This window comes from Bradysia coprophila, unplaced genomic scaffold, assembly GCF_014529535.1.
Source record: "Bradysia coprophila strain Holo2 unplaced genomic scaffold, BU_Bcop_v1 contig_232, whole genome shotgun sequence".
NCBI lineage: Eukaryota > Metazoa > Arthropoda > Insecta > Diptera > Sciaridae > Bradysia > Bradysia coprophila.
In genome coordinates, this window is record NW_023503493.1 from 21,841,120 (window position 1) to 21,864,665 (window position 23,546).

At 36.8% G+C, this 23,546-nt stretch overlaps 7 protein-coding genes across 9 annotated transcripts; 2 read left to right on the forward strand and 5 right to left on the reverse strand.

Moving 5' to 3' along the window:
• Positions 1 to 579: 579 nt before the first annotated feature.
• Positions 580 to 1,643, reverse strand: LOC119076311. The gene is made up of 2 exons (XM_037182978.1): positions 1,356 to 1,643; positions 580 to 1,299 (listed from the first exon to the last, which is right to left on the reverse strand). Exons 1-2 carry the CDS (start codon positions 1,624 to 1,626, stop codon positions 635 to 637), a joined length of 936 nt encoding a protein of 311 aa, XP_037038873.1. The 5' UTR covers positions 1,627 to 1,643; the 3' UTR covers positions 580 to 634.
• A 167-nt stretch (positions 1,644 to 1,810) lies between these two features.
• Positions 1,811 to 3,572, reverse strand: LOC119076316. Of its 2 annotated transcripts, XR_005087603.1 has the most exons (3): positions 3,435 to 3,572; positions 2,032 to 3,365; positions 1,811 to 1,822 (listed from the first exon to the last, which is right to left on the reverse strand). XR_005087603.1 is itself a non-coding variant. In XM_037182985.1 (2 exons), exon 2 carries the CDS (start codon positions 2,821 to 2,823, stop codon positions 2,107 to 2,109), a length of 717 nt encoding a protein of 238 aa, XP_037038880.1. In that variant the 5' UTR covers positions 2,824 to 3,365; positions 3,435 to 3,572; the 3' UTR covers positions 2,030 to 2,106. The 2 variants fall into 2 exon arrangements, 1 of the variants encoding a protein (XP_037038880.1); XM_037182985.1 differs by lacking the exon at positions 1,811 to 1,822 and having other exon boundaries at positions 2,030 to 3,365.
• A 1,345-nt stretch (positions 3,573 to 4,917) lies between these two features.
• Positions 4,918 to 8,826, reverse strand: LOC119076314. Of its 2 annotated transcripts, none has more exons than XM_037182981.1 (4): positions 8,694 to 8,826; positions 6,448 to 6,678; positions 5,429 to 6,200; positions 4,918 to 5,297 (listed from the first exon to the last, which is right to left on the reverse strand). In XM_037182981.1, the coding sequence occupies exons 2-4, from the start codon at positions 6,533 to 6,535 to the stop codon at positions 5,078 to 5,080; spliced, it is 1,080 nt and encodes a 359-aa protein (XP_037038876.1). In that variant the 5' UTR covers positions 6,536 to 6,678; positions 8,694 to 8,826; the 3' UTR covers positions 4,918 to 5,077. The 2 variants fall into 2 exon arrangements, with proteins under 2 accessions (XP_037038876.1, XP_037038877.1); XM_037182982.1 differs by having other exon boundaries at positions 6,448 to 6,768; positions 8,694 to 8,821.
• A 103-nt stretch (positions 8,827 to 8,929) lies between these two features.
• On the forward strand, positions 8,930 to 11,282 carry LOC119076313 (minor histocompatibility antigen H13). The gene is made up of 3 exons (XM_037182980.1): positions 8,930 to 9,295; positions 9,913 to 10,763; positions 10,830 to 11,282. Exons 1-3 carry the CDS (start codon positions 9,107 to 9,109, stop codon positions 10,924 to 10,926), a joined length of 1,137 nt encoding a protein of 378 aa, XP_037038875.1. The 5' UTR covers positions 8,930 to 9,106; the 3' UTR covers positions 10,927 to 11,282.
• Positions 11,283 to 14,605: 3,323 nt separating this feature from the next.
• LOC119076315 (lysosomal thioesterase PPT2 homolog) lies at positions 14,606 to 15,985 on the reverse strand. The gene is made up of 5 exons (XM_037182983.1): positions 15,730 to 15,985; positions 15,502 to 15,643; positions 15,332 to 15,439; positions 14,998 to 15,271; positions 14,606 to 14,937 (listed from the first exon to the last, which is right to left on the reverse strand). Exons 1-5 carry the CDS (start codon positions 15,859 to 15,861, stop codon positions 14,739 to 14,741), a joined length of 855 nt encoding a protein of 284 aa, XP_037038878.1. The 5' UTR covers positions 15,862 to 15,985; the 3' UTR covers positions 14,606 to 14,738.
• Positions 15,986 to 19,946: 3,961 nt separating this feature from the next.
• On the forward strand, positions 19,947 to 22,366 carry LOC119076312 (putative tRNA pseudouridine synthase Pus10). Its single transcript, XM_037182979.1, has 9 exons — positions 19,947 to 20,189; positions 20,253 to 20,532; positions 20,594 to 20,772; positions 20,832 to 20,857; positions 20,920 to 21,259; positions 21,322 to 21,470; positions 21,551 to 21,771; positions 22,048 to 22,116; positions 22,187 to 22,366. Exons 1-9 carry the CDS (start codon positions 20,070 to 20,072, stop codon positions 22,309 to 22,311), a joined length of 1,509 nt encoding a protein of 502 aa, XP_037038874.1. The 5' UTR covers positions 19,947 to 20,069; the 3' UTR covers positions 22,312 to 22,366.
• Positions 22,365 to 23,109, reverse strand: LOC119076317. The gene is made up of 3 exons (XM_037182986.1): positions 23,006 to 23,109; positions 22,594 to 22,806; positions 22,365 to 22,538 (listed from the first exon to the last, which is right to left on the reverse strand). The coding sequence occupies exons 2-3, from the start codon at positions 22,804 to 22,806 to the stop codon at positions 22,452 to 22,454; spliced, it is 300 nt and encodes a 99-aa protein (XP_037038881.1). The 5' UTR covers positions 23,006 to 23,109; the 3' UTR covers positions 22,365 to 22,451.
• Between the last annotated feature and the right edge of the window lie 437 nt (positions 23,110 to 23,546).

Sequence of the window (23,546 nt, forward strand, 5' to 3'; positions counted from 1 at the left end):
AAAAACTGTCTCTCTTTCGAGTCATTTTAACGGTACGATTTGGCATAGGTCAATTCTTGTGCTAACTTTTTTAACCAACGTATCGCAATAAAACGATTCAATCTGTTACTTCTTTTGTTCAAAATATATCCAAGCTATAAACAAAATCCATACATTTCACTGTGTAAGACCACGTTAGTTAGAGCTCATCGCATGTTATTGTCAATATTGGGCTAAAACAGTGTCTATTTTAAAGCCTTTTGAAGTAGTTGCAAAGCTTGTTGCAAAAACTATTTCCTTTTTACAAATTTTGCAACTTCTTTTGCAACTACTTCAGGTTGCTCCCAGTCTTTTGAAGTAGTTGCAAAAGTTGTCGCAAGAAACATTTTCCTTTTACGAATTTTGCAACTTCTTTTGCAACTACTTCAGGCAGGTCTATTTTAAGTAAATTTATTTTTTTATAACTGAAGTACTACATTTAGCATTTGCTTAGATTAGTAGACGTTCTTTGTATGCAAGTCACAAATCAAAATTTTGATTTATAATTTTGACAAGATTAGTAGATTAAAAATGAAGAAGTACGCAATATTTCCCACTTACCATCTGGAGCCATTCACCACACAGCCAAAAGTTATCTCAATTTCCAAATCGGATTCTAGAACCGAACTCTTTTTCTTCGTTTAGCACGACTAACATTATTGTCTCTCCTCAGTGAACATTTCCGTTTAAAATCAATTCTATCATCAGATGGTCCCGACACATGAATTTCACAAATGAATGGCAGGCGCTTAAGACAAGAAAAAGTTTGCCATGAATCGTCATCCGTTAAAGCGACACATCTGAGGATATTCTTTTGCATTGGATGACCCGGTGCCCATGCTCGATACAATGAACATTCAATTGGTTCGTCGGCAGACGTACGGAATTTATTGCGAACGGTTTCATTTAGACCGACATAGGCTACTTTTACTCGCGTTGTAACATTTTGTTGACGGTAAATGAAATTCGATAAGGAATTGGTTCGCGTCTCGGATAAAATATGAGCTAGTGAACCGTTGCCGTGAAGACACTTTTGTGTTGCCATTGAATAGTTGGCGAATTCATTGTAATACTGGAAGACCCCGACTGTGGGCAGGCATGTTGCATTTTTTGGAGGTAGAAACTTTGCATATAAACTGTAGTAGTCGAATCTAGTATCGTTGACAATGTGCGAGAAGTTTTGGAATTCAGGACATGCCAGTAATTCGCAGTTGAAAAATTCTTCCGGTTCTTCCACGTCTTTTAGGTAATACTTGGTGTGATTATCCCGTAGAAGATTTTCTAATTGCAAAATAGGTAAATAAATTATTTGGACATTTTGCTTGAATTCTGCACACCTTTCGCTTTGACAAATAAGTTCGTGTTTCCTCTATCTACGGGTGCAAAGTTAAAAGCCATCGCCCTACGGTTTTTTGCGAACTCTGCACATTTATCCACGGATTTTACGTTAGACAAACCGATAACTGTTTTATTTGATCGTTGACAATGTCTTATTGGATGATATGTATGAACTATACTGTTTCTATATTCAGCACAAAATAGACCATCGGCAAGAAATAACGAAATCTGCATTGCACTGATAACAAGTAATTGAAATTCGCAGTGCATAACGTAATGGTCTTTGTAAATGCTATACGAGAACTAATGTACTGCAAACTGTTACCCGATATTTTACAATATTTTAAATAATTGGCCGGAAATATCAGGTTTTGAGTAGATAAATGTCTTTCTATTTGGATCAATGACAATGGTCTTGAATATTACTCATCTAATGTGGACAGTATTAGGTTGAAAAATTGAATACCTGCTGAGATATTTAGACGAGGATTGCAGTATGTTTGGAATCAATCATTTGACTCTATTTCAATTCATAGGCATTAATGATGCTGTCTTGTATCATCATAAAATCGGAAGACTGTTCATGTGGAGAAAATCGTAGAGATAAGAAGATTTAAACGGTAGTTGAGATTTCAGCTGTGTTTATAATAATTTGAAATTGCAGTATTTTGGAACTGTGAATTGCTTTATTATGATCTCTCCGAATATTCAAAATTCGAACGAAGTAGCAGATTTGGATTTTTTTTTTATTTATTTCCTGGATGTTGCTGGCCTGTAACCGGTAACTGGATGCATACCGAGAGGTCCATTCGGTTCATTGGGATTACTACCTTGAACTTGACCGAAAATGAACCCAACTTGATTTCTGAATATTTCAACCGCTTCACGATCCTTCATGAATTTCAAAAGTGCCGTTGGATTCCCATTCGGATAACTCCAAATCGATTTGAATGGCGCTGGAGGAGCGACGTCATCACGAACTGACCAAGACCAGGCTGCTGGTTGCTCTTGTTGTTTTTTATCAAGCAGCCAACTAATGTAAAGCTTAGCAGTTTCTGGATGTTTGGCTTTTTTGAAGATGGCTGCAGTTTGAGCCCATATTACAAATGGATCTTTTTCCGGAACGATAAGCTTGGGAAGAGTTGGTCCATATTTTTCTTGTGAGTTCAAGCCTCCATCAGCACTCATAGTTGCTACGTAGCCAAGACTGGAATCGCCTACCATAGCAATTGCAGTTGCCGTTCCACGAACCAATTTCGGATTTTGCAATTTAAATTTTTCCAAATATTCGAATCCATATTTGTCAACCACTTGCTTAAACCATAGAAGTACCGCATCATCATCATTCGGATAGGTAACAACCAATTTGTCTTTGAATTCGGGCTTCAGATAGTCATTGGCTTCTACTGGCCAAGATTGATTATTTGGAAGCAATTGTGTATTAACGTTGGTTGTAAAAGCATCCATAAAAACACCAGTGTATGCTCCATCAGCATCCTTCAAATCAGCGTAAATGTGATCCCAACCTATCGGTTTGTAATTCAAAAGAACCCCTTTGTCTTTCCAACGCGGGAAATCTTGGAGGGTTTGCAACTGAGCAACGTCAACTACGAGCGTATCGGTGTCTAATTGATAATCGATTCTAGCGTCATGATATTTGCTCAAATCGACAACAATTTCCACTGTAATGCCGGGAAATGCCTCTTCAAATCCGGCACGATTACCATCCTGTTGATCAGGAGCATCACCACTGCATACACTACGAGTTTACCACCTTCCTCCAAAGCGAGTTTGTATAAATCGTTTAATGATCGTCTGTCTGGCTTAACTTTAGAGTCTGGAGTTGGAAACGGTCCATCTGGTCTTACAGGGGAATCACAATCGTTTGAAGGTAAAGGTGCACCATATCCATGGTTGTAGACTCCAAAGCGTTTACCATATGAACGATCATAATGTTTGTCGTATTCACCATAGTAGGCACTGTATCCCCGAGGTTTATAGCAGTTGACCTGAGATATTTAAATCTCTAAATTTCATTTCCAAACAAAAGTATCATTTTGAATTAAAAAAGGATTTACCTGTATCAAAGTAACAGTTATAAACCCTATGTAGAGCAAAAACTTCATTTCGGCTTCAATGAGTAGAGTACACTACACTAATCCATCAATTCCAAAAGCTGTCCTTTTATATAGATGCGATTCATCTATCAAAATGCGACGTCGCTAGCAATATGTTAGTTCAGCTTAAATTAATTATTACGTAAGTTTAAATTGTCTAGTCGATGACGTGTTGTGCCTAAAAATAACTTCCATCCGATATTTATTGGCTTTTCATTAAGTTGCTTTGTCATGTATTCAAACCAAACGCTTAGACTCATGACGCAAAAGTAATGTTAATTACAGTAAAATAATTCAGTTCTTTTGAATATGCGAATTCAGAGAGTACTTCAACCGCACATTTGTGTCTGATAGCTGCCACGGTGGGGTTGAACGAAACTTAAATAGAGTCGCTATACAACCTCTGATTTTTCTTCAAGTTCTTATTGAGGGACTCAAGTACTATAAGGAACCACATTCAGTTTGTGGATCCATCCAGCCGTTTCGGAGTACCGGCACTCATGGCCGTGCGGGATGGATCCGCGAACTGAATGTGGTTCCTTTCAGTACTTGAGTCCCTTAATAAGAACATGAAGAAAAATCAGAGGTGGTATCGCGACTCTATTTAAGTTTTGTTCAACTCCACCGTGCTGCGGCAGAATACACTACTTACAGTGCCTAAACCATAGAGTTTCACTCAAGATTAGAGAAGGTTTCGTCGATGATATTTTTGAACAGCCTGTCCCAAAATGTGAACAGTATAACTCTATGGTTTGAGAGAGTTCTTCTTGTTTCAAAACGTAAGCGATAAAATTGAGGATATTTTTTGGGATTTGAGCACGAGTGTAGGCGACTTTAAAACCTTTTATAAGAGCTTTTACTAATAACTCTCATGAAACTTTGGATCAATTAGTAATAGACTGGCTCCTGTGAACGGCTCACAAAACAGGCATGAACATTGACAATTCAAAATATCGTCTGTAGATGCTTGTGAAACCATTAGTGACAATTATTCGTGTGATGCGGATGGTAGCAATAATCTTGTGCCAATAACCATCATGTATAGAAGAACAATTGCGGAGCCAATTTCCATGCTAGAGGGATTCTAATTTTACTCGAATAACCATTTATTATACCATTTGAGCCTACGATTTCGTATGTCCGAGTAAATAGTTGATGCAATGGAACAGATATCGTCCGAGAAGTTGATGAATTCACTGCATCTAGTGTAAGATACACCTTCATATCGTAACCAATCAATGCGCATAGTCGTATACCATTCTATCGAGATGTTTAAATTTAATCAGAAATTTTTATAATCATTCGTATTTAACAATGGTCTACTTAAAGTTCGAGGAATTAATAAGGCTCCATATCATTTATTACTGCAGTAATTAGCACCATTTTTACTAGATCATTCGTAGATCAAATAAAATCTCTGGACTTAAATTGCCACAAAAGAATGTTCTTTCCATTAATCCATTTTTATTTTTAAAAAAATTATTAGAATAACACCCTACAGCCTAGCCTACGTATATGTGTAAATCATTTGTATGTGTTTTTAACACTCTTTATTGACAATTTCTATTGTTATAAACTCACGCAACACTAAATGCTAGGTAAACTTATCCACTTGAAGTGGGCGGTTTCTTCAAAATTCCTTTATTGCGCAAATATCTAACTATAAATGGTGTTGCTCCTAATGTTATGCTGATTCGTACGGGAGCAAATACCTTGTGAACAGCGTAGGCGACAACAAAAGTGCTTGCACCAGTTGCCAGCTTATTACTTAATGCCGAGTCTCCCCATCCGAGGTGCTCAAGGATTGCGACGAGGTCGAGTCCGCTGAAAATTCAATTAGAATTAAAACAACTTGCATCAAAATGGAGTGTGAAGTGGAAGGAGAGTGTGGCTGAGGTGTTAGTATTGAAGCGTCAACAAAAAAATAATCAAAAAATTATTTTCAAACGACCTACCTAGACACCAACAGGTAAAATGATCCAAGCGATATCAGTGAAATTCCAACGTGAAATACCATGACAGTAGATCCATAGTCCTTTACTGCTTTTTTTAACATTTCCGTACGACTTAAAGGCGCATCAGCCTTTCCGGTTGCTTGACTAGTACTTACATCTGTCTTACTATCATCTTTTTTATCTGAACTTCCAGTCGTATAGCATCTAACATTCGACTGATTTGCATGCCAAAATGCGACACAAGCATTAGTTATTGCTCCGCTATTCATATCAAACAACTTTGCATAACGACTATTGTGCATTCCATTTCTCATACCTTTGACTTTGTCGAAATTTTCTTCATACGTCGTCCAATCGGCTCGGGTCGATTTTCTCAAGTTCACATAATGTGATGCTTTTAAATCGTGAGCCATGAATTTACTTCCTTGCTCCCATTGACCGCCCGGCATATTGAGATGCGTGAACTTATGCATACCGCCAAACGGCGTTGGTACATTACTTTGCATGGACGAATTTAAGCTGACCGCACCGGAACAGTCATAAGACCGGACGTGCGAATCCTCCTGCGAATTATCGACGGTGATATCGATGCGGCTGGGATGCAGCTGAGATTGATGTGTCAGCATTGCACCGGCATTGATGTCACGAGAGCGTTGCGGTGAAAATTTTGTCATTTCGGCTGGATCAATGTTTAAGGGAAGTGGTAGGCGTTCGGCTTGTGGATAGTTTTGCTTGGCGGAGATGTGCAGATTTTCGGTTTTCCCATTTTGAGCTGTAAACAACAGTCATTGAATTGAAATTGTATATAATGCTAGTGCTCTGCTGCACAGACAGAATTTCAAGTAACGCTAAAAACTTCATGTAGTTTCATGGATCATTCTTACAAGAAACTAGACACCTTAGGCTTTAGAATATTTAATATACGAAGACAGTATCAAAGGATCGCGATGATATTCGATTATGTAAACCCGAAATTAAACACAAAACAAAAGTTTTTCACAAAAAATATCTTTACTTACTTGTTGATAATACACCCTGTGCAACCGAGCGGATATTGTTCACCGAATTCTTCAAACTGTTCAATGTTTTTTGCAAATTAGATGCCATATTTTTCGTTCTAATCAAATGTTCTCGTTCAACAGCAGCAATATAACTGGCCGATTCAACCAATGAATATTTCTTTTTGCCTTGCGGTTCTGCGTTGTAGAATTTTCCAAAAATACACTGTCGCTTAACCGTGGTCAGGTCGTCTATATCCAAATAGAATGTTCGGAATAATGTATTAAAGTGTACACTGTACAGCTATATAGAACAACTGGATGATGTGACCTGTTAAGCATCTCTACACATAAATACAAAATTATAAGCAATTTATTTGTCATGAGCACTTATTGTTCATTAACTAGCATATTGCTCGTGTGTGGATTTTTATTGGCAGAATCATTTTAATCAATGAGAGAGAATTAAATTCTGCCTGTTGCAACAAAGTGTTTACAATTCATTTTACACTTAATGATCTGTTCATCAAGATATTGTTTAGAAGAGAGGAAAATTACTTAGGAAAAATAAAAATAAAAACACCGGCAAGTTGTATATTTACGTCGCGACGACGCTACTTTGGGATTGCTTTCGTCAATAATGAAAATTTAATTATATTTGGACTTTAGACTGAGTGAGCAAAGTTCACGGCGTGATCGCGTCGTGATAATGCTAAATTGAATGTTTATTGTAAGAAGAGAAAATTGTGTTTTGGGAAAAACAAGAAGGTATTACATGACGCAAACAGAAGAAAGGTAGGAGGAAGAAAGTTTTGTTTGTGCAGCGAAAGTGTGAGATAACGTTTTGCTGTTTATTTTATGAGTGCTGTAAATATAGATTTTTTTTAAATCTAATTTGCCCTCTTCGCAAAGCAATTCGATTCTCTATCCAACATTTTCACACAGAGTAGATCCTGATTTGGTCAAATTGAAGGTTTGTAAATCATTTCGAGGGTTTTTCTTTTTCGAGAAAACTATTTGAAATAAAGCTCTTTTTGTCTGGTCGTAAAAGTTTAATATCCGCCATTCATGGCAAAATAAGGAAGATCTACTTAAAAGCAACGTGTTCCTGTTAATATATCGTTATATCGTCAACACAATTATGTTGAATGAAACTGTGTGTGTGTATGTGTAATGATGTATGCTGACTAATTGGCAGTGCATTAAGAAAAAATGACCTTGGGGTATGATTAAATTGGACCACTGTCAAGTATGAGAGTTCAAATTTTTTTATTTTGTTTACAACAGAATGTTGTGGAAATTTTTCACACAAATTTTATTCCTTCAAAGAGAGTTTAGGTATGGTATGCGCTGTCTATTTTTTGTGTGAACCGAAATTTATAAGAAAAGATTCGTTATGTTTGGATATGAGTTGACAATGATGCAATAGTGTAAGTGTCTTGTCATTGTGCCTTTGTCTAAAATTATGCGCTTTGAATATGAGAGTTCAATGAACAATGGAAGTCTGGGCGGTATGGACAGGAAGGGTAATATTATCTCAAATTCGAATTAAATACAAATTAGTTTATCTGTCGTTGAAGGTTTTTTTAAGACAATCTGAAATTGGAATCACTTTCGTTAATTGAACGTTAATTAAAAGAACGGACAACTAATCGATTTGAATGAACATATGAACATACTGAGGCTATCTAATAAAACAATTTTGTGTTGTGGATGATCCTCTTATGACAATTTATGATTCACAAACACTTTAGAACAGTGATAAAGTTGTACACAGACTGATACGGTATTACGAGAGAAGAAAATGAGCAATGATGTGGTCTCACGGATAAAATGAAGTAAAAGATTTTGCATCAATTCGTTGCAATAACTTTAGATTAAAAGAAGCAAATTACATACTTGTATTATACCGCTGATATATGCTTGCCGTCTGTGAAAGCTTAGGAATTAAAAAGAGTTGATTATGAAGCAGTCATATCCAGAGAATGCCTCCTCTTTTTGGAAACTTATTCGAGATACAGGGAAGGTTTTTATATTAGCTTCAGAACAGATTCAATAGACTCTGTTGAGGTACGTTATTTAATTTTTAGTCCGCATCAGATAGAATTTTGTATAATCATTTCGATTGCGACAGAAATATCGATTCATGATGATAAGCTATCACTGATAAACAAGATAACAGGCAAAAACAAAATTGTTGGATCAACATTACACACAAATTTCTGTTTTCGATTTTGTATTTTCAGCAGAAGATTCGAGTCACTTACTCTATGATTTTCACCTTAGTTATAATAGACACCAATAATGCGACAATAAATAGAATATTTCCCGTATTTATAATCGTAGCAAGACGAAAGAGTGTTTATAAAAACAGTGAACTGGCAATTCAATGACAGCGATGACAACACGGTGCAGAGAGATATAAATAGCGGCGTCTCTCGTGTCATGAGCAGCCATCGAGTCGCTCCAATCGACAAAAGAAACCGAACAAAATCGATATTGAACTGTCATCGCGGTTTGTAACACACGCATTGCCAACACAACATCCTCAAAAAATTTTTTAGTTTAAGTTTGAGTGCGTGTCAAAAAGGTATTTGATCGCACAATAAGCGGTTTTTAAGTGAAAATTAGTAAAGAATTTAGTTAAGCATTAGCATTAATATAATAAATAAAAGACAGAATGGCTGACGCGGATATAGTGCAAAATCTAACCGAAGCGGTTGAAAATGCGACCGAAACGATAACGGGGAAAAAGGTTCCATCTACACCAGAAGGAATGCTCGTCGCCTACAGCTCGTTGGTCGTGATGGCAATGCTACCGATATTTTTCGGTTCGATGCGGTCGGTAACTCACCAGAAACACCAAAAGGTAACCCCTAACTGTTCCCAATCATATCGGAATGGAACACGATCTGTTAGATTGTTGTTGTTGGTCCAATCACATTTGTGTACGTTTACACTGTTGATTATTATCAGTGACGTGTGATACATACAGGTTTCCATGTTACTTGTATACTATGAATTACAGCACGTGAATCATACTAAGGAATGAACAGCATCTTATTTCTTATTGTCGTGGCAATATATTTTCGCCTTTAAGTCACTATGAAATTGTAGAAATGCAGTTTAGCCTTTCAATGCAGAAGAGCCCAGTGCCTTCACTACAAAGCTATCGAAGTTTACATTCAATTGATGCTTGTTGAACATTACATCAATGAAATTACTTCACTCTTTCTCAAGTTCAATATTGTATTAGGCATTGCGGTTGTCTATCTTATCTCTAAGTACTTATTCGCTCAATGGCTTGATATTTACTCTCGTTCCAATAATGATACTTAAACCAAGAGACGCAAGCAACTGCTAAGTTAGACCTTTATCATGTATTCGTAACAAGGGAGTGTGTATGTAGCTCAGTTCCTTTTGTCTGTTTATTTTCTTGTAATCTCCTGTGGCATCCACTAATTTTAATTTTTTCATTTTTTTTAGGCAACCGGCCAAAAAGCCGAAACAATGACACAATCCGATGCGATGATGTTTCCAATCATTGCGTCCGGTGCACTATTCGGACTGTACTTGGTGTTCAAAATATTCTCAAAAGATTACATCAATCCGATGCTCACCTGCTACTTTTTCTTCTTGGGAGTGCTGGCACTTTCTCACCTGTTGAGTCCGATAATCGGCAAGCTGATTCCATCGTCCATACCGAACATCCCGTTCCACATTCACTTTACGCAGGGTCAAGGTGCCACGAAGAAAGACCTGATCGACTACAAATTTTCATCGCACGACATCGTGTGCCTGATCATTTCGACCGTTATCGGCGTTTGGTATTTGATTCAAAAGCATTGGATCGCCAACAATTTGTTGGGCATTGCATTCGCCGTGAATGGCGTTGAATTGCTCCAATTGAACAACATTATGACCGGATTGATTCTGCTGTGTGGCCTGTTTGTGTACGATATATTCTGGGTGTTCGGAACGAATGTTATGGTAACGGTGGCAAAGAGCTTCGAAGCGCCCATCAAACTGGTTTTTCCACAAGACATCATCACAAACGGATTGAGTGCATCGAATTTCGCCATGTTGGGACTTGGTGATATCGTTATTCCGGGAATATTCATTGCGTTACTGCTCCGCTTCGACAACAGCTTGAAACGGAAGAGTAAAACCTATTTTTATGCAACATTCACCGCTTATTTCTTGGGACTCTTGACTACCATACTAGTTATGCATTTGTTTAAACATGCCCAGCCGGCTTTATTGTACTTAGTGCCAATGTGCTTAGGCACACCATTGCTGTTGGCTTTAATCAAAGGAGACATTAATGTGCTGTTTAGGTAAGTGATTTGAATTTCATCGTTCAGTTAAACGATTGATGGTAATGTGGTAATTGTCTTTTGCAGCTATGAAGATGATCCATCGAAGGAAGGAAAGAAACAATCGTCCGAGGCAAAGTCGTCAAAGAATAACAAAAAGAAAGAAACGAAAAAAGCCAAGTAATAGGACGACTGTCGGGCATTCTTCGCTTAACTACTTCCATCCGATAAAGAAAATCCTTAAGAAGAAACAATTTTGCATTTTACATAACAGTTTGTAAAAACTTAACTTTTGGTACCTACAATTTAAGCGCAACAAAATCCAACAGTACGTTTCCGTTTTAACTGAAATTTATTCGCTTTTTTCGTCAATGGAATTTTTTTTTTTTCTCAAATTGAAAGTTTCATTGAAATTGTTTTTGTTTTCTATTATTATTTTTTCGTTAAGAATTGGTTGCAATTATTTGATGATTAATTTGTGATTACATTGTGTTCACAAGGAACTATTATTTTTTTACGAAAATAAACTTGTCAAACAAACGTGGACTTTAATCAAATTTAAAAATGAGAAAATATAAAAATTACTTCAAATATTATAGTAAAACTTGAGCTTTGATTTTTAAAATTTTCAAATTTTTAAAATGCCAAACCATTTTAAAGGAGGGGTCGAGGGGCAAATATTCATTGTCAGACAAAGGAAAATCCAGAGGAAATCCTTCAAACTTTTGCGAAAGAAAATCCTTAAATTAATAGAAAATCTGCAAAATCTTAGAAAATCCTTTAAAAGGATCAAAAAAACTAAATAAAAGAAGAAAATCCTTGAAAATTGAAAAAGATCCTTTGAAAATCCATCCAGAATCAGTAAAAAATCATCTAAAAATCCTTAAAAAACGATAGAAAAATCCTTGATAATCCTCAGAGGAGCGTCTGCTGTTCCAACAAATCAACTAAATGTCATGAGTTGCTACTTGTACGTCATGTATCTAAAATTTCCGATGATACACATCAATCGGTAGTGACGGAATAAGTGAACTTTTGTATTGCAAATATGTCGTATTGAGCTTTTTTCGTAATATTCGGCACATTGTAGAAAGTCGGCCGAAGACACTAAAGTAGATGTTCGGGGTTCGTCAGATATTCAGACTCAGCCTACCCAAAATATTCGAAAAAATGCATATAATCTCTTCAAAATAACTCAATTCCACTTTAAGTTTTTTCTTAATTTGTTCTAGTGTCGTACTTTGAGTAGCAAAAATTGAGGTAAATAAAACTATTCGTATTTTGAAGATAAACGAAGTGTCTCCGACCAACTGTTGGGTACGTTAAGTCTGAATATATGATGAACACCGTCTGCCCAAACATCTGTTTTACTATCTTCGACCAACTTTGTACAGATCTCCCACCGCAAAACAAAAAATAATTAGGTCCAATTAAGTATGGTTTCCACTCAACAAAAGTACTCCGTGTGAGAGCCGAGCGAGCCCACGGTGTGCTTGAACCAAATTTAAACAAAAATTTTTGCACCTCTGATTTTTCTTCATATTTCTCTTTTTTGGGTCATAACAAACAACTTTAGTTCGAGGGGTAGGTTGGCGCAGCGGGCGCTTTTCGAAAAAATAGCGAAAACGTCATCTGAAGTCCATTATTTGGCCGTTTCCAGCAAGTCTATATTTTTTGAAGATTTGAGTGTCATTTTTTGCCATACATTTTTCTAGCCATTCCGAATATATTAAAACATTTTGGTGTTTTTTTAGTCGTCTTTGTGTCCAATATTGCAACACTATAGAAAGAATGTAGCCAGGTTAAAGGACCTTTGTGAAACCGAAAGCACCAAAGCCGACACTTTTGTAACGAAAAATATAAAATTTAAATAGAGAATCGCTTTTATATACCTCGAAGACATCGAAAAGAAACTAACATTAGGGAACTGTAGTCATATTGAACTCTGATTGGTCCTACAATGCTGTTACGTACGGCTACTCCGAAATTTTGGAGCGTTGTGCACTTATATCGATGAATCCCATCCTAATTATCACATTTAGTGGCACATTAAGTTCTTGTAACTAGTTGACAGTATTCTTGATCACTTTCAATGATCAGATGACTCACCAAAATTTATATAATAAGTCATTTAGCCCACAACAGTTATTAAAAGTGCTGGAAACGGCCAAATAATGGACTTCAGATGACGTTTTCGCAATTTTTTTCGAAAAGCGCCCGCTGCGCCAACCTACCCCTCGAACAAAGGTTGTTTGTTATGACCCAAAAAAGAGAAATATGAAGAAAAATCAGAGGTGCAAAAAATTTTGTTTAAATTTGGTTCAGGCACACCGTGAGCCGTGAGAAAATTGAAAAACGTCGATTTTGTCTCTCACACTGAGTACTTTTTCGGTAAGTGGAAATCAAGCATTACCTCGCCGTAGCAGTTAAAAAAATGCAGCGTATGGAATGTCAAAAATCCGAACTATTGTTTTCGAGAAAAGATCAGGTCGATCGAAATACAGCAAAACGTGCGCTTCACATTCAGTCAGTTAGTCAGTTAGTATAACCAAACCAACGAAACCCAATATTTTGTGTATCTAGTGTGAACAAAAATTAGACCCTTGAGTAGACGAAAGGTAAAAATCAATTCCATTTGTTTACATCTAAAATGTACATCAAATTTCTAAATTTTAAAAGCGATTGGTCGAGAACAAAGCCGACATTGTGTTCATGATGGTAAAATACATGATTGATGGATCGCCAATTAACGTTGCTTACGGTTACGACGATGCGACAGGAGTCTTCCTGACCGTTTATGACAATCGCTTGAAATTTAACGCCGATGAATCTGCTGAACTTAACATTGCCTTTAGTAACTGTAAACTGCCTGGTGTTGAATCAGGCGAAGGAGCTTATTTACAGTTGTACACCGGAGCAACCGGCTGCGGTATAAAGACTTCATGGGCAGTGATGAGTGAATATTTGAAACGATATGGAGTACCACGTGATCACATTACCGAATTATTGAAAGAACATTTGAAACATTCTACAAAATAAATCTTTTTTTTGGATCTTATATTGATTGTTATCGAATTCATTTCGAAAAATCTCACCAACTTTTTCCGAAAAAGTTAGAGTGAGCGCCACAAATGTTCTATTTATATTAGCGACTACAAACTGAGATATAATTTATCCGTCCAGGATCTTCTCCATATTGTGATCCTATGAGCAAAACAACAACCCTAAGTGAATACGCCCACGTGCATAGCGATCCCTTCCTGGACTCTGAAGTGGTCCCAAAATCAAGGTTTTAGCATACATGAAGTATACGTGTACGAAATTTAATAGTAAAAATTGAGCAAAAGATTTCTCTTGCCTGACAAATCAAATTTTTAGCTTGTGAGACACGACTGCCCGCAGGCCTTTCAAAATATATTTCTTTAATTTCAAGCTTCCTTGGCAGTTACTTTGACAGCAGTGTAGTTTCTTTAATGAGCTTAATTTGACCTCAGATGAGCCATATTATCCTTCTTCTGTTTATAATTTTGCAACAGCTGGTTTCTAACCAGCTGGCATATATGCGTTTATTGTCATAAGTAGTGAATAAGCCGGTTACTCACTTACACACGTGCGTGTATCCGATTTAATATGAATTCATACAAACAATGGTAAATTGACCACCTGGCGCAAAGTAGCTCATGCACAGGAATCTCATTCAATCACTGTAGGTCGTGTAATAATAGTGCGGTCTTAAATGACCCATGTCATCTGTTTATTGCAATGACCTTTATAGAATATAATTTATGTTGACGACCATAGCACTGCCTGTGCAAAGTAGGAAAAGTGCTGTGTTACGACGCAAATTGAAACCGAAGTTTACATCAGTTCAAGTATAAAAATAATTTATTCACAAAAGTAAATAACTCTTTGGATTCAAACATAATTCCTTTGTTCAGTATAAAAACTTTGCGGTCAGTTCAACCATTCGTTGGTTTAATATTATTGTCAGTCCACTCAATCCAAATACGGTATAATGGCATCGTTAATAATGTCAACATTCAGATGCCATTCCTTATGCCGTACATCTTGAAATGTCAACATTTTCAATTTTCCTTGATCTTCCAGTGTTTTCAAACCAATCGAATCTTTTCTATAAATGGACCGTTTATGCATTGGCACCACATTGTCATCTTCATCGTAAAATCCGAAGTGGCTAAAAAATGGATTTTGATTTAACACTTTTATACAATCAGACAATGGTTTTGCAACTAACCTTGACTCCCATGGCGTTATAACACCATCGGATGGTCCACCAATGAAAACAGCTAAATTCAACTTAAGCATCCCGTCGCGGAATTTCGTTGAATTGACGGAGTTCAGTTCATTGTTAATGTATGGTAGAAAAGAACTGTACTGCAAGTACAGATCGTGCTGATGCGGATCGTTCCAATAATTACCAACTGATGTATGTTGACCAACGTAGCTGTAAAACAGTTGATAGGCTGTCTGAGCCACTAAGTTCGGGAATATCAGATGAAGGAAGGCCGCTAAAATTTAACAGAAATCTATAGAAATCGAAAAATGATTTGGTCGTATGTTTGAATTACTTCCGTACTGTCCTGCCTGCGGGGAACTCAATGAAATAAAATTCTTAACGCAATGGTCTGGAAATGATTCTATGATAGCCCTTGAAAGAAGACCACCCTGCGAATAGCCTAATCAATTTGTTTACATATTTTAGCGGATGATACAACGGCGATTTACTATTGAAAATTACCCAGTAAATGAATCCCATCCGGATGCACCTTACACAGGGACATTAACTCCGTTCCCAATTCGTCAACCTGATGCCATGCATTTTCCAAACTCGACCAACCCGCATACTGTCCAAAATTGTAGACAATCGTGTCAGGATGCATCTGATAAGATAAATGTGAAGTGTTAGCGTTCTGTTTTTGCCACATATGAAGAAAATGAATCAGAATCTTTAAAATCGATCTTTCACCTTTTTCACTTCACCTTCAATTATTAGCATACTCGCTGGCCCCGTCAATATTCCATGAATCAAAACCACTGGCTTGTAGGCCGAGCATATTTTTAAAAATACAACCAACAAAATGGGCCAATAACTAGACATTTTTCTCTTACAATTTAATTATGCACTCCGTGACAAATGAGAGTGTCTTTTTTTCGCAGTACTGAAGGTTGTTTTTGTAATTTTTGTTGTCATAGGTATATTTTCCATCAAAACAAGATGAAGTTGCTCAATTCAGGACGCAAAGCAGTATGGGAGCCGGCTTAAATAAATTTGTGAGGCAACACATTTTTCGTAGTAAACTCAAATTACATTATACGAAATGAAATAAAGTAGCTCCTTAGAATTTTATACATACTGGAGCTACGCAGATCATATGTTAAAGGTTTCTTTTTTTACGAAATGGGATTGTTTTCATTATCAGAATTATTCTGCGAATTACTGTGCATGGATTCATATGATTTTCAATACTACCTACTCTACTTACTGTCTAAACCAGGATGTAGTCTACTATTATCCCATAGTTGTATCTTTAACTTTTCATGATAATAATTTTCCTGCTTTCTAAGAGGAAGTATCTAATATTGCCCATGACGCATTAAAAACAACCTACTTAACACAACCCAAAAATAACAAATCCATTCGACTTCTGTTTCGACAAACTCCATATGAAAACCTACCGTTCCAACTATATTTGTCTCTAGCTAATTATAAACTTTCATGAACGGCAATCATTCACATTACGATTAAATGGGTTACTTCTTTTGTTTGAAGTATCTCTTTTAGTGTCTGATGAAGCAATTATTTACATGCTTGCGGTTCGAAAATTGTTCTTTGTGCCACCGAGAATTGAAATACGACGGATTTCAATATCGATAACTAGATTGAAATGTCCAAAATTACAACACCCGTTTTCATGGCTTATTACAACACTCAAACCAGTGTTGAAATGAAATTCGTATGAGTTATTACAGCATTCGTTTTAAAAAAATGCAAAGCAACGTGATCGATCAAATTCGAAGAGTGATTGTTTACAATGAAAATTCTGAATTTTTGTACATTTGTCTATTTCAATTCTCGGTTGGCACAAAGCATGATGTGTTACACGTATTGTAATGAGATTTTTTCAGCACACGACCCAATTTTCCTTACTCGCTCCGCTCGTAAGGAAAACTTGGGTCTAGTGCTGAAAAAATCAACATTACAATACTTGTAACACAACATACTATTTCCTAACTAGTGTTGAAATATCGCGGATTCGTCGCTTATTTCCCACGTCGTTTAGGAAAAACGTTGTTTCTAATTTATGCTGAAAGGCTTTTTTAGCGAATTCGATTTCAGCACTCGCCTCCGGCTCGAGCTGGAAACCTCTCTATTTCACTAACAAAACATTCCAAACCTCGGATCAAGAAAACTCACTACGAAACTCTACCTTTCAACTAATTATCCTTTTTCATGCAATAGTATATTACTTCCGAGGTTCCAAGTTGTGTATTTGATAAGTGGGGTGTGACCCGAAGGGGAGGGCTGTATTCCCCACTTGTCAAATAACAACTTGGAACCTCGTAAGTACAATGACTATTACATGACGAGTGATAAAAAGTTGAAAAGTCTAGTAGTCTAGCTTTTGTATGAAGTTTATCCGAGTGACCATTCATTTCGTAACACGAGTATTGTAATGGATTTTGTGCCACCGAGAATTGAAATACGACTCTTTTCAGCACTCATTTTAGTGTTGTAAAGTGACTTATTTCAGCACCCGTTTGATGGGATATTAAAACACTCAAAGCAGTGTTGAAATGGAATTTGTATGAGTTATTACAGCATTCGTTTTAGAAAATGCAAAGCAATGTGATCGATCAAATTTGAAGAGTGATTGTTTGCCATGAAAATCAATGAAAGTAAATAGATCTACTTATCTACTTTCATTGATGAAAATTATGATTTTTTGGGCATTTGTCTATTTCAATTCTCGGTTGGCACAAAGCATGATGTGGTACACGTATTGTAATGCGATTTTTTCAGCACACGACCCAATTTTGAAAAAAAATGCTGAAAAAATCAACATTATAATACTTGTAACACAACATACTATTACATGCTACATGCGTCGAAAACTTTTCATGTTTCAAGCACTTCTTTCGACGCTCTCAGCATATAATAGTATGTTGTGAAAATTGGGTCGTGTGCTGAAAATAGTATGTTGTGTTACAAGTATTGTAATGTTGATTTTTTCAGCACTAGACCCAAGTTTTCCTTACGAGCGGAGCGAGTAAGGAAAATTGGGTCGTGTGCTGAAAAAATCTCATTACAATACGTGTAACACATCATGCTTTGTGCCAACCGAGAATTGAAATAGACAAATGTACAAAAATTCAGAATTTTCATTGTAAACAATCACTCTTCGAATTTGATCGATCACGTTGCTTTGCATTTTTTTAAAACGAATGCTGTAATAACTCATACGAATTTCATTTCAACACTGGTTTGAGTGTTGTAATAAGCCATGAAAACGGGTGTTGTAATTTTGGACATTTCAATCTAGTTATCGATATTGAAATCCGTCGTATTTCAATTCTCGGTGGCACAAAATCTCATTACAATACGTGTAACACATCATGCTTTGTGCCAACCGAGAATTGAAATAGACAAGAGCACAAAAAATCAAAATTTTCATTGTAAACAATCACTCTTCAAATTTGATCGATCACATTGCTTTGCATTTTCTCAAAAGAATGCTGTAACAACTCATACAAATTCCATTTCAACACTGCTTTGAGTGTTTTAATATCACATCAAACGGGTGCTGAAATAAGTCACTTTACAACACTAAAATGAGTGCTGAAAAGAGTCGTATTTCAATTCTCGGTGGCACAAAATCCATTACGTAACTCGGTATTAGGGAATGTAACCGGGAAATTAAAAACCGGGAAAAACCGGTTAACCGGTTTACCATTTCCCGGGAATTTTTTTTTTCATTTACCGGTTAACCGACCTTCAAAAATTGAATGATTTTTACATTTTTTTGTCGATCTGAGCAACGCAAAATGTGTCATTTGTACTTAGCCTTAAGTTTGCAACTCTGAAATTGATGTTCTTTAGAAAGTCTACAGAATTCGAAGTTTAGAAGATCGTGTTACTACATCTTTAAGAAACCAATTGAAGCAACGTCCGTCAAAAATTCATGAAAACAGTTCAATAAGGAGCTTACCTTTCATTTATTTCCTTTCTCAGCATCTCGCTCAGCATAGTAAAAAATTCAATCTTTACACTGTCCAACAGAAATTTTGAAACTAGTTCACACGATCGATTTCCGATATTTCTGTTGAAATATGTAGAGTAGATATGAAATTCTTTATCATCCTGAAAAATGCAAATAAAGGAACGGTAAACTCATTTCTGAAGGGCTTCGCGAGCACAATAAGCCACTTAGTAGGGGTAGGATAAAAGCATTTGTCATCGGTGCAAGTTACAAACTCCCAACTCATCCAAAAAAATGTCTAAACGAGTACAGAATGTACTATTCATTTCCCGGGAAATTTTTTCTCATTTCCCGTTTTTCCCGTTTCCCGGTTTTTCAAAATCGACGGTAAATGCATTCCCTACTCGGTATAAAAACAAAAAATTCTCGTTTTCGTGTGTTTATTGACCTCGGCTTCGCCTCTGATCAACAAAATTCACACGAAAACTCTACTTTTCATCTTTTTATCCCTAGTTATGTGATATATATTACACACTTGTCACGAAGAAGTCGAGGCTTGCCGAGACTGATAGTGACAAGTGTGTAATATATATTATCACATAAGCGAAAACGAGACAACAACATAGATCTGAAGTGGAATGTTTGAATAAAACTTCTAGTGAAGTAATTTTGACATCCGAACACCGCGCATATGTGATAAAATACTATTAAATGCTGTGAGCTGCTCAATGACATAACATACCCTATTATTACTTTATTATGTCATTGGAGCTCCTAAACCAATTCTTGTTTTTCTTAGTGATGTAATAGGCCGATTTCGACATCAGGGAACGCAAAAGCATGAAAAATGTATTAATGATGAGCTCCATTGTAAGTTTTAATTCTCAGTGCAATTAAATATTTAGCTTTACTTTGAATTTATACTAAACGACAACATGCCGGATCCCTGCTCTCTCTCTCACTCTTTCTTTCTATCTCCATCTCTGTTCATGAATCTGTCAATCCTTGCGGTGTCGTGTCTGTCGTATGTTTGTGGTCTTCTACCTAACCTCAAATAATTATACTGCAGCAATTTGTACATAAGTTGTACAACTATTTACACTGCACCATGTCTAAAATAGACGTATTCGATTATTTGAATGAAATCGGATGCTGCAACACTTGCAATTTGAGATATGTAAATGGGCGATTCAGTAATTATTTAAACATTGAGAAATCGCTTCTTATGGTAAGTGGACCACGATCAAAACATAATGTTCCTGTTCTAAGGTCTACGTTTTCTTCCAAGTAGCATGGAATCGACATCTCAAAAAAGCTCAGTCAAAGTGAAAGTGGGGAACCCGATCCGAAACGCTTCAAAGAAAATGAAGATGGATGCGTAGCATGTCTGGGATTGTTCAGTACGAGTAATTTGGATGCAGTTTTGGAGCAGATACTTCAATGTCCAGACCTTCTGCCGTATCAATGTGATACGATTCTAACATCAATATCGCTGCCGATAATGCTCAGCTTGAGGCGACTATCGATTTGGCTGGCATTGATCGAAAAATTTCCGAAACATTTCAGCTTAAGTATTACATTCGGTTCGATTGTGTGGATGTAAAATGTAACGATAGTTTATGGTATTTACAGCGGAACCACCGGATACGTCTATAAAAGATGTCATTAAATTGATTGTAAATCCTAAGATTTGCGATAAGCTAAACAAAACTTTAGAAATCAACCAGAGCGGAATCATGGTCAATGTTTTTTTCGAACATGTGGATGAGGCTGACGAACTAAAACCACTGTGGGATGTTAAGCCCGAAGTTGTAGGTACAAATTTGTCTTTCTCCTCATTTCGTTACTAATTGAATTTCTCACTAACAAGTTTAATGAGCGCTATGCCACACCAAGGTGAGTGACTATAACCCCGCTAATCCGACGAGTAATTTGAAGACAAAATCTATTTTTTATAGGAAATTCAACAGAGAATTTATGACACGCAATGCTTTCGAGAAACATTTCAATCCGAGTAAAGTAGATGCTGACATTTACAAAAAGCACGTACCAGTGCCGCCAAATCTTCCAAAAAATGTATTAAAATTGGATAAGATAACCGTCAATGGTCCAACGATTTTCGTAGCCGGACGGTACAGAAAGTTAACACGATCCTTAAGTCAAACGCCGTGGATTCTACATGGAAAGCGAATGATGGAAGAAAGTGTGTCGGAAATTATTGTCGAACATTTTGCTGAATTCTTTGGTATTCCTGTCGATAAAGTGATCTTTTCGTCTAGTGGCAGAGAAGATGTTGACGTGAGTTGTTTGTCAGATGAGTAATTTCTTGCAATCATTCTCCGATCATTCGCTTCGATTAGGTGAGATGTTTGGGGAAAGGCAGACCATTCGTTTTGGAAATACCAGATTCGCACAAGACGACATTACCAAAGAGCATTGCCGGAAATATCGAAAAATTGGTGGAAAAATCGCAGAAAGTGTCGATTCGGGACATTCAACTTGTAAAGAGGTAAGACCTAACTGGCAGAGCTACATTGTAGTCGCGACAGTTTGACTAAAAATTTTCAAAATCAACTTTCCTGTTACCAGGGAAGAGCTGATACACATCAAACAGGGCGAAGAAAATAAGAAAAAAATGTACCGAGCTCTATGCGTAACAAATGAGCCTGTGACTGTGGATTTGCTCAGAAAGCTGAACATTAGCGACGAATTTAACATTGAACAAATGACACCGATCAGAGTTCTTCATCGGAGACCGTGGCGCAACCGACAGCGGACAGTTTATGAAGTCAAAGCATCGATAAATAAAGGTAAGAATTTCTAGTACAAACGGTATACGAACGCATAACGGGAACAATGATCATGTCGGAACCATTGGAGTCTACCTCATCCGAACTAAACTTTGTAGTAAATCGCTCTGAAAAGCTTCGTCGATTTAGTCAGCGATATCTTGTTCACTTTATCGGCTGGGCTTTCTTCGCAATTACTCACTTATTTCTTGCTTTTATTATATTACTTCTCGTAGTGCCCGCCCATGCACTGTACTATTCTTTAATATAAAATTTCAATCTCTCTTAATGATAAAGACGATCCGAGGATTATTATATTAGATGTGACAACACAGGCCGGAACCTACATAAAAGAGTTGGTACATGGTGAGTATGCACCGTAGTCAGTCAGTATAGTCGTAATGGGCAAATAAAAAAAATAATCTTTCGTTTGAAGGCGAGTTCGGCCGAACTAACCCGTCAATTCGTTCAATAATTAACCAATGGATAGACATTGTGGCCTTAGACGTTATGCGGATCGATCTTGACTGGCCGCCCGAAGTGGATAACATAACTTCGTAGTTTCGCTGGGTGATTTATTTACGACGATTAAAATTAAATGACACCAACAGACGTACCTTGGTTTCTATGTTCTTTATTTTTGCTTTCACTTATTTGACTGAGACATGCTCTGATTCAACTGACTACTCATGAGTGCAGAATTAGTAAGCATCTTCTTTCGGACCAGGGGCGTAATGTTCCTTTCTGTCCCCGAAATAGTATTGCCTGTGTCTCTCATTTCGCATTGCCTAGAAAATCCGATTAATTGATTCGATGCTATCGTGTTGTCACAATTCGACCTACCTCAACACGTTTCAGTTGTTTCTGTTGGCCAGAGCATTCCTGGAAATCTTCAATCAAATCCTTGCACTTTTTCGAACCCATATGCATGCCATAGGCTTCGAGGCAGTCGATCATATTCATTTCGATTGGGCCACATTTCTTATGGCCTTGGAAATTGTGCAGACAACCGGTTAAATCCGTCAGCGGGGTACGAAACGCCGGTGATAAAGCCATCTACAAATGTTGAGAAGAAAACGATTTAACAAATTGTCATTAGATCCATGAGATTGTAAATATTGGAGATGGAGGTGACGTAACATAGTTTTGGTTTATTGTTTTCATCATGTAAACGGTAAATTAGCGCGCAAATGAGATTGTATTTACTTCAATAATGGATAGTTACAGATTGTTGTCTAATTAAAAACAGAATTACCTTAAAGTTTCGCCGAGAAAGTTAGTTTTTTGAGTAACCTCGCAGTCGGAGCAGAGCGAAAATACTTATTATGAAAAACAACTGTCAAGTGACACAACCCGAACAACGCAATGTCGACGATGTCGACCAAAATGGAATAGAATTTTATCCGAATATTAAATTTAGCGCCAATTTTGAAACGTCCGTTTATACAACACAACTTTCAAACAACAGTGGGTAAATTTCACCAGGTGCGTTATTGCAAATTGCAACTGGTGATCATGTTGTTGTTTATATTAGCCGATTTTTTCATCCCACCATACACACACAAATACACATTGATATGAACAGCAGTATTATATAATAGGGGTGTGCGATGATTCGGGGATCGGGATGGAAGGGGTCCACAAAAAATTTTTACCATCCCTAGATGTCAAAAAGTGATTTTAATTTTTTTTAAATCATTAACAACTGGCGCAAATTCATTGAAGCTAAATTTGCGCGTACTTGTAGATTCTCATATTTCGACCTCTACCACAAACAGCCTGCGAGATATTTTTCG

Coding starts and splice junctions, on each gene's coding strand:
- LOC119076317 (XM_037182986.1), bottom strand. CDS start 22,806: ATGGCTTTATCACCGGCGTTTCGTACCCCGCTGACGGATTTAACCGGT. Junction 22,539..22,593: donor AACAACTGAAACGTGTTGAG/GTAGGTCGAATT, acceptor CGGATTTTCTAG/GCAATGCGAAATGAGAGACA.
- LOC119076315 (XM_037182983.1), bottom strand. CDS start 15,861: ATGTCTAGTTATTGGCCCATTTTGTTGGTTGTATTTTTAAAAATATGC. Junction 15,644..15,729: donor TTGAAGGTGAAGTGAAAAAG/GTGAAAGATCGA, acceptor TTATCTTATCAG/ATGCATCCTGACACGATTGT. Junction 14,938..14,997: donor ATAACGCCATGGGAGTCAAG/GTTAGTTGCAAA, acceptor TCCATTTTTTAG/CCACTTCGGATTTTACGATG.
- LOC119076311 (XM_037182978.1), bottom strand. CDS start 1,626: ATGCACTGCGAATTTCAATTACTTGTTATCAGTGCAATGCAGATTTCG. Junction 1,300..1,355: donor CTTATTTGTCAAAGCGAAAG/GTGTGCAGAATT, acceptor TTTTGCAATTAG/AAAATCTTCTACGGGATAAT.
- LOC119076313 (XM_037182980.1), top strand. CDS start 9,107: ATGGCTGACGCGGATATAGTGCAAAATCTAACCGAAGCGGTTGAAAAT. Junction 9,296..9,912: donor CTCACCAGAAACACCAAAAG/GTAACCCCTAAC, acceptor CATTTTTTTTAG/GCAACCGGCCAAAAAGCCGA. Junction 10,764..10,829: donor GACATTAATGTGCTGTTTAG/GTAAGTGATTTG, acceptor TGTCTTTTGCAG/CTATGAAGATGATCCATCGA.
- LOC119076314 (XM_037182981.1), bottom strand. CDS start 6,535: ATGGCATCTAATTTGCAAAAAACATTGAACAGTTTGAAGAATTCGGTG. Junction 6,201..6,447: donor ACAGGGTGTATTATCAACAA/GTAAGTAAAGAT, acceptor TGTTGTTTACAG/CTCAAAATGGGAAAACCGAA. Junction 5,298..5,428: donor TTTTACCTGTTGGTGTCTAG/GTAGGTCGTTTG, acceptor TTGAATTTTCAG/CGGACTCGACCTCGTCGCAA.
- LOC119076312 (XM_037182979.1), top strand. CDS start 20,070: ATGTCTAAAATAGACGTATTCGATTATTTGAATGAAATCGGATGCTGC. Junction 20,858..20,919: donor GAGCGCTATGCCACACCAAG/GTGAGTGACTAT, acceptor TATTTTTTATAG/GAAATTCAACAGAGAATTTA. Junction 21,260..21,321: donor GTGGCAGAGAAGATGTTGAC/GTGAGTTGTTTG, acceptor CGCTTCGATTAG/GTGAGATGTTTGGGGAAAGG.
- LOC119076316 (XM_037182985.1), bottom strand. CDS start 2,823: ATGGATGCTTTTACAACCAACGTTAATACACAATTGCTTCCAAATAAT.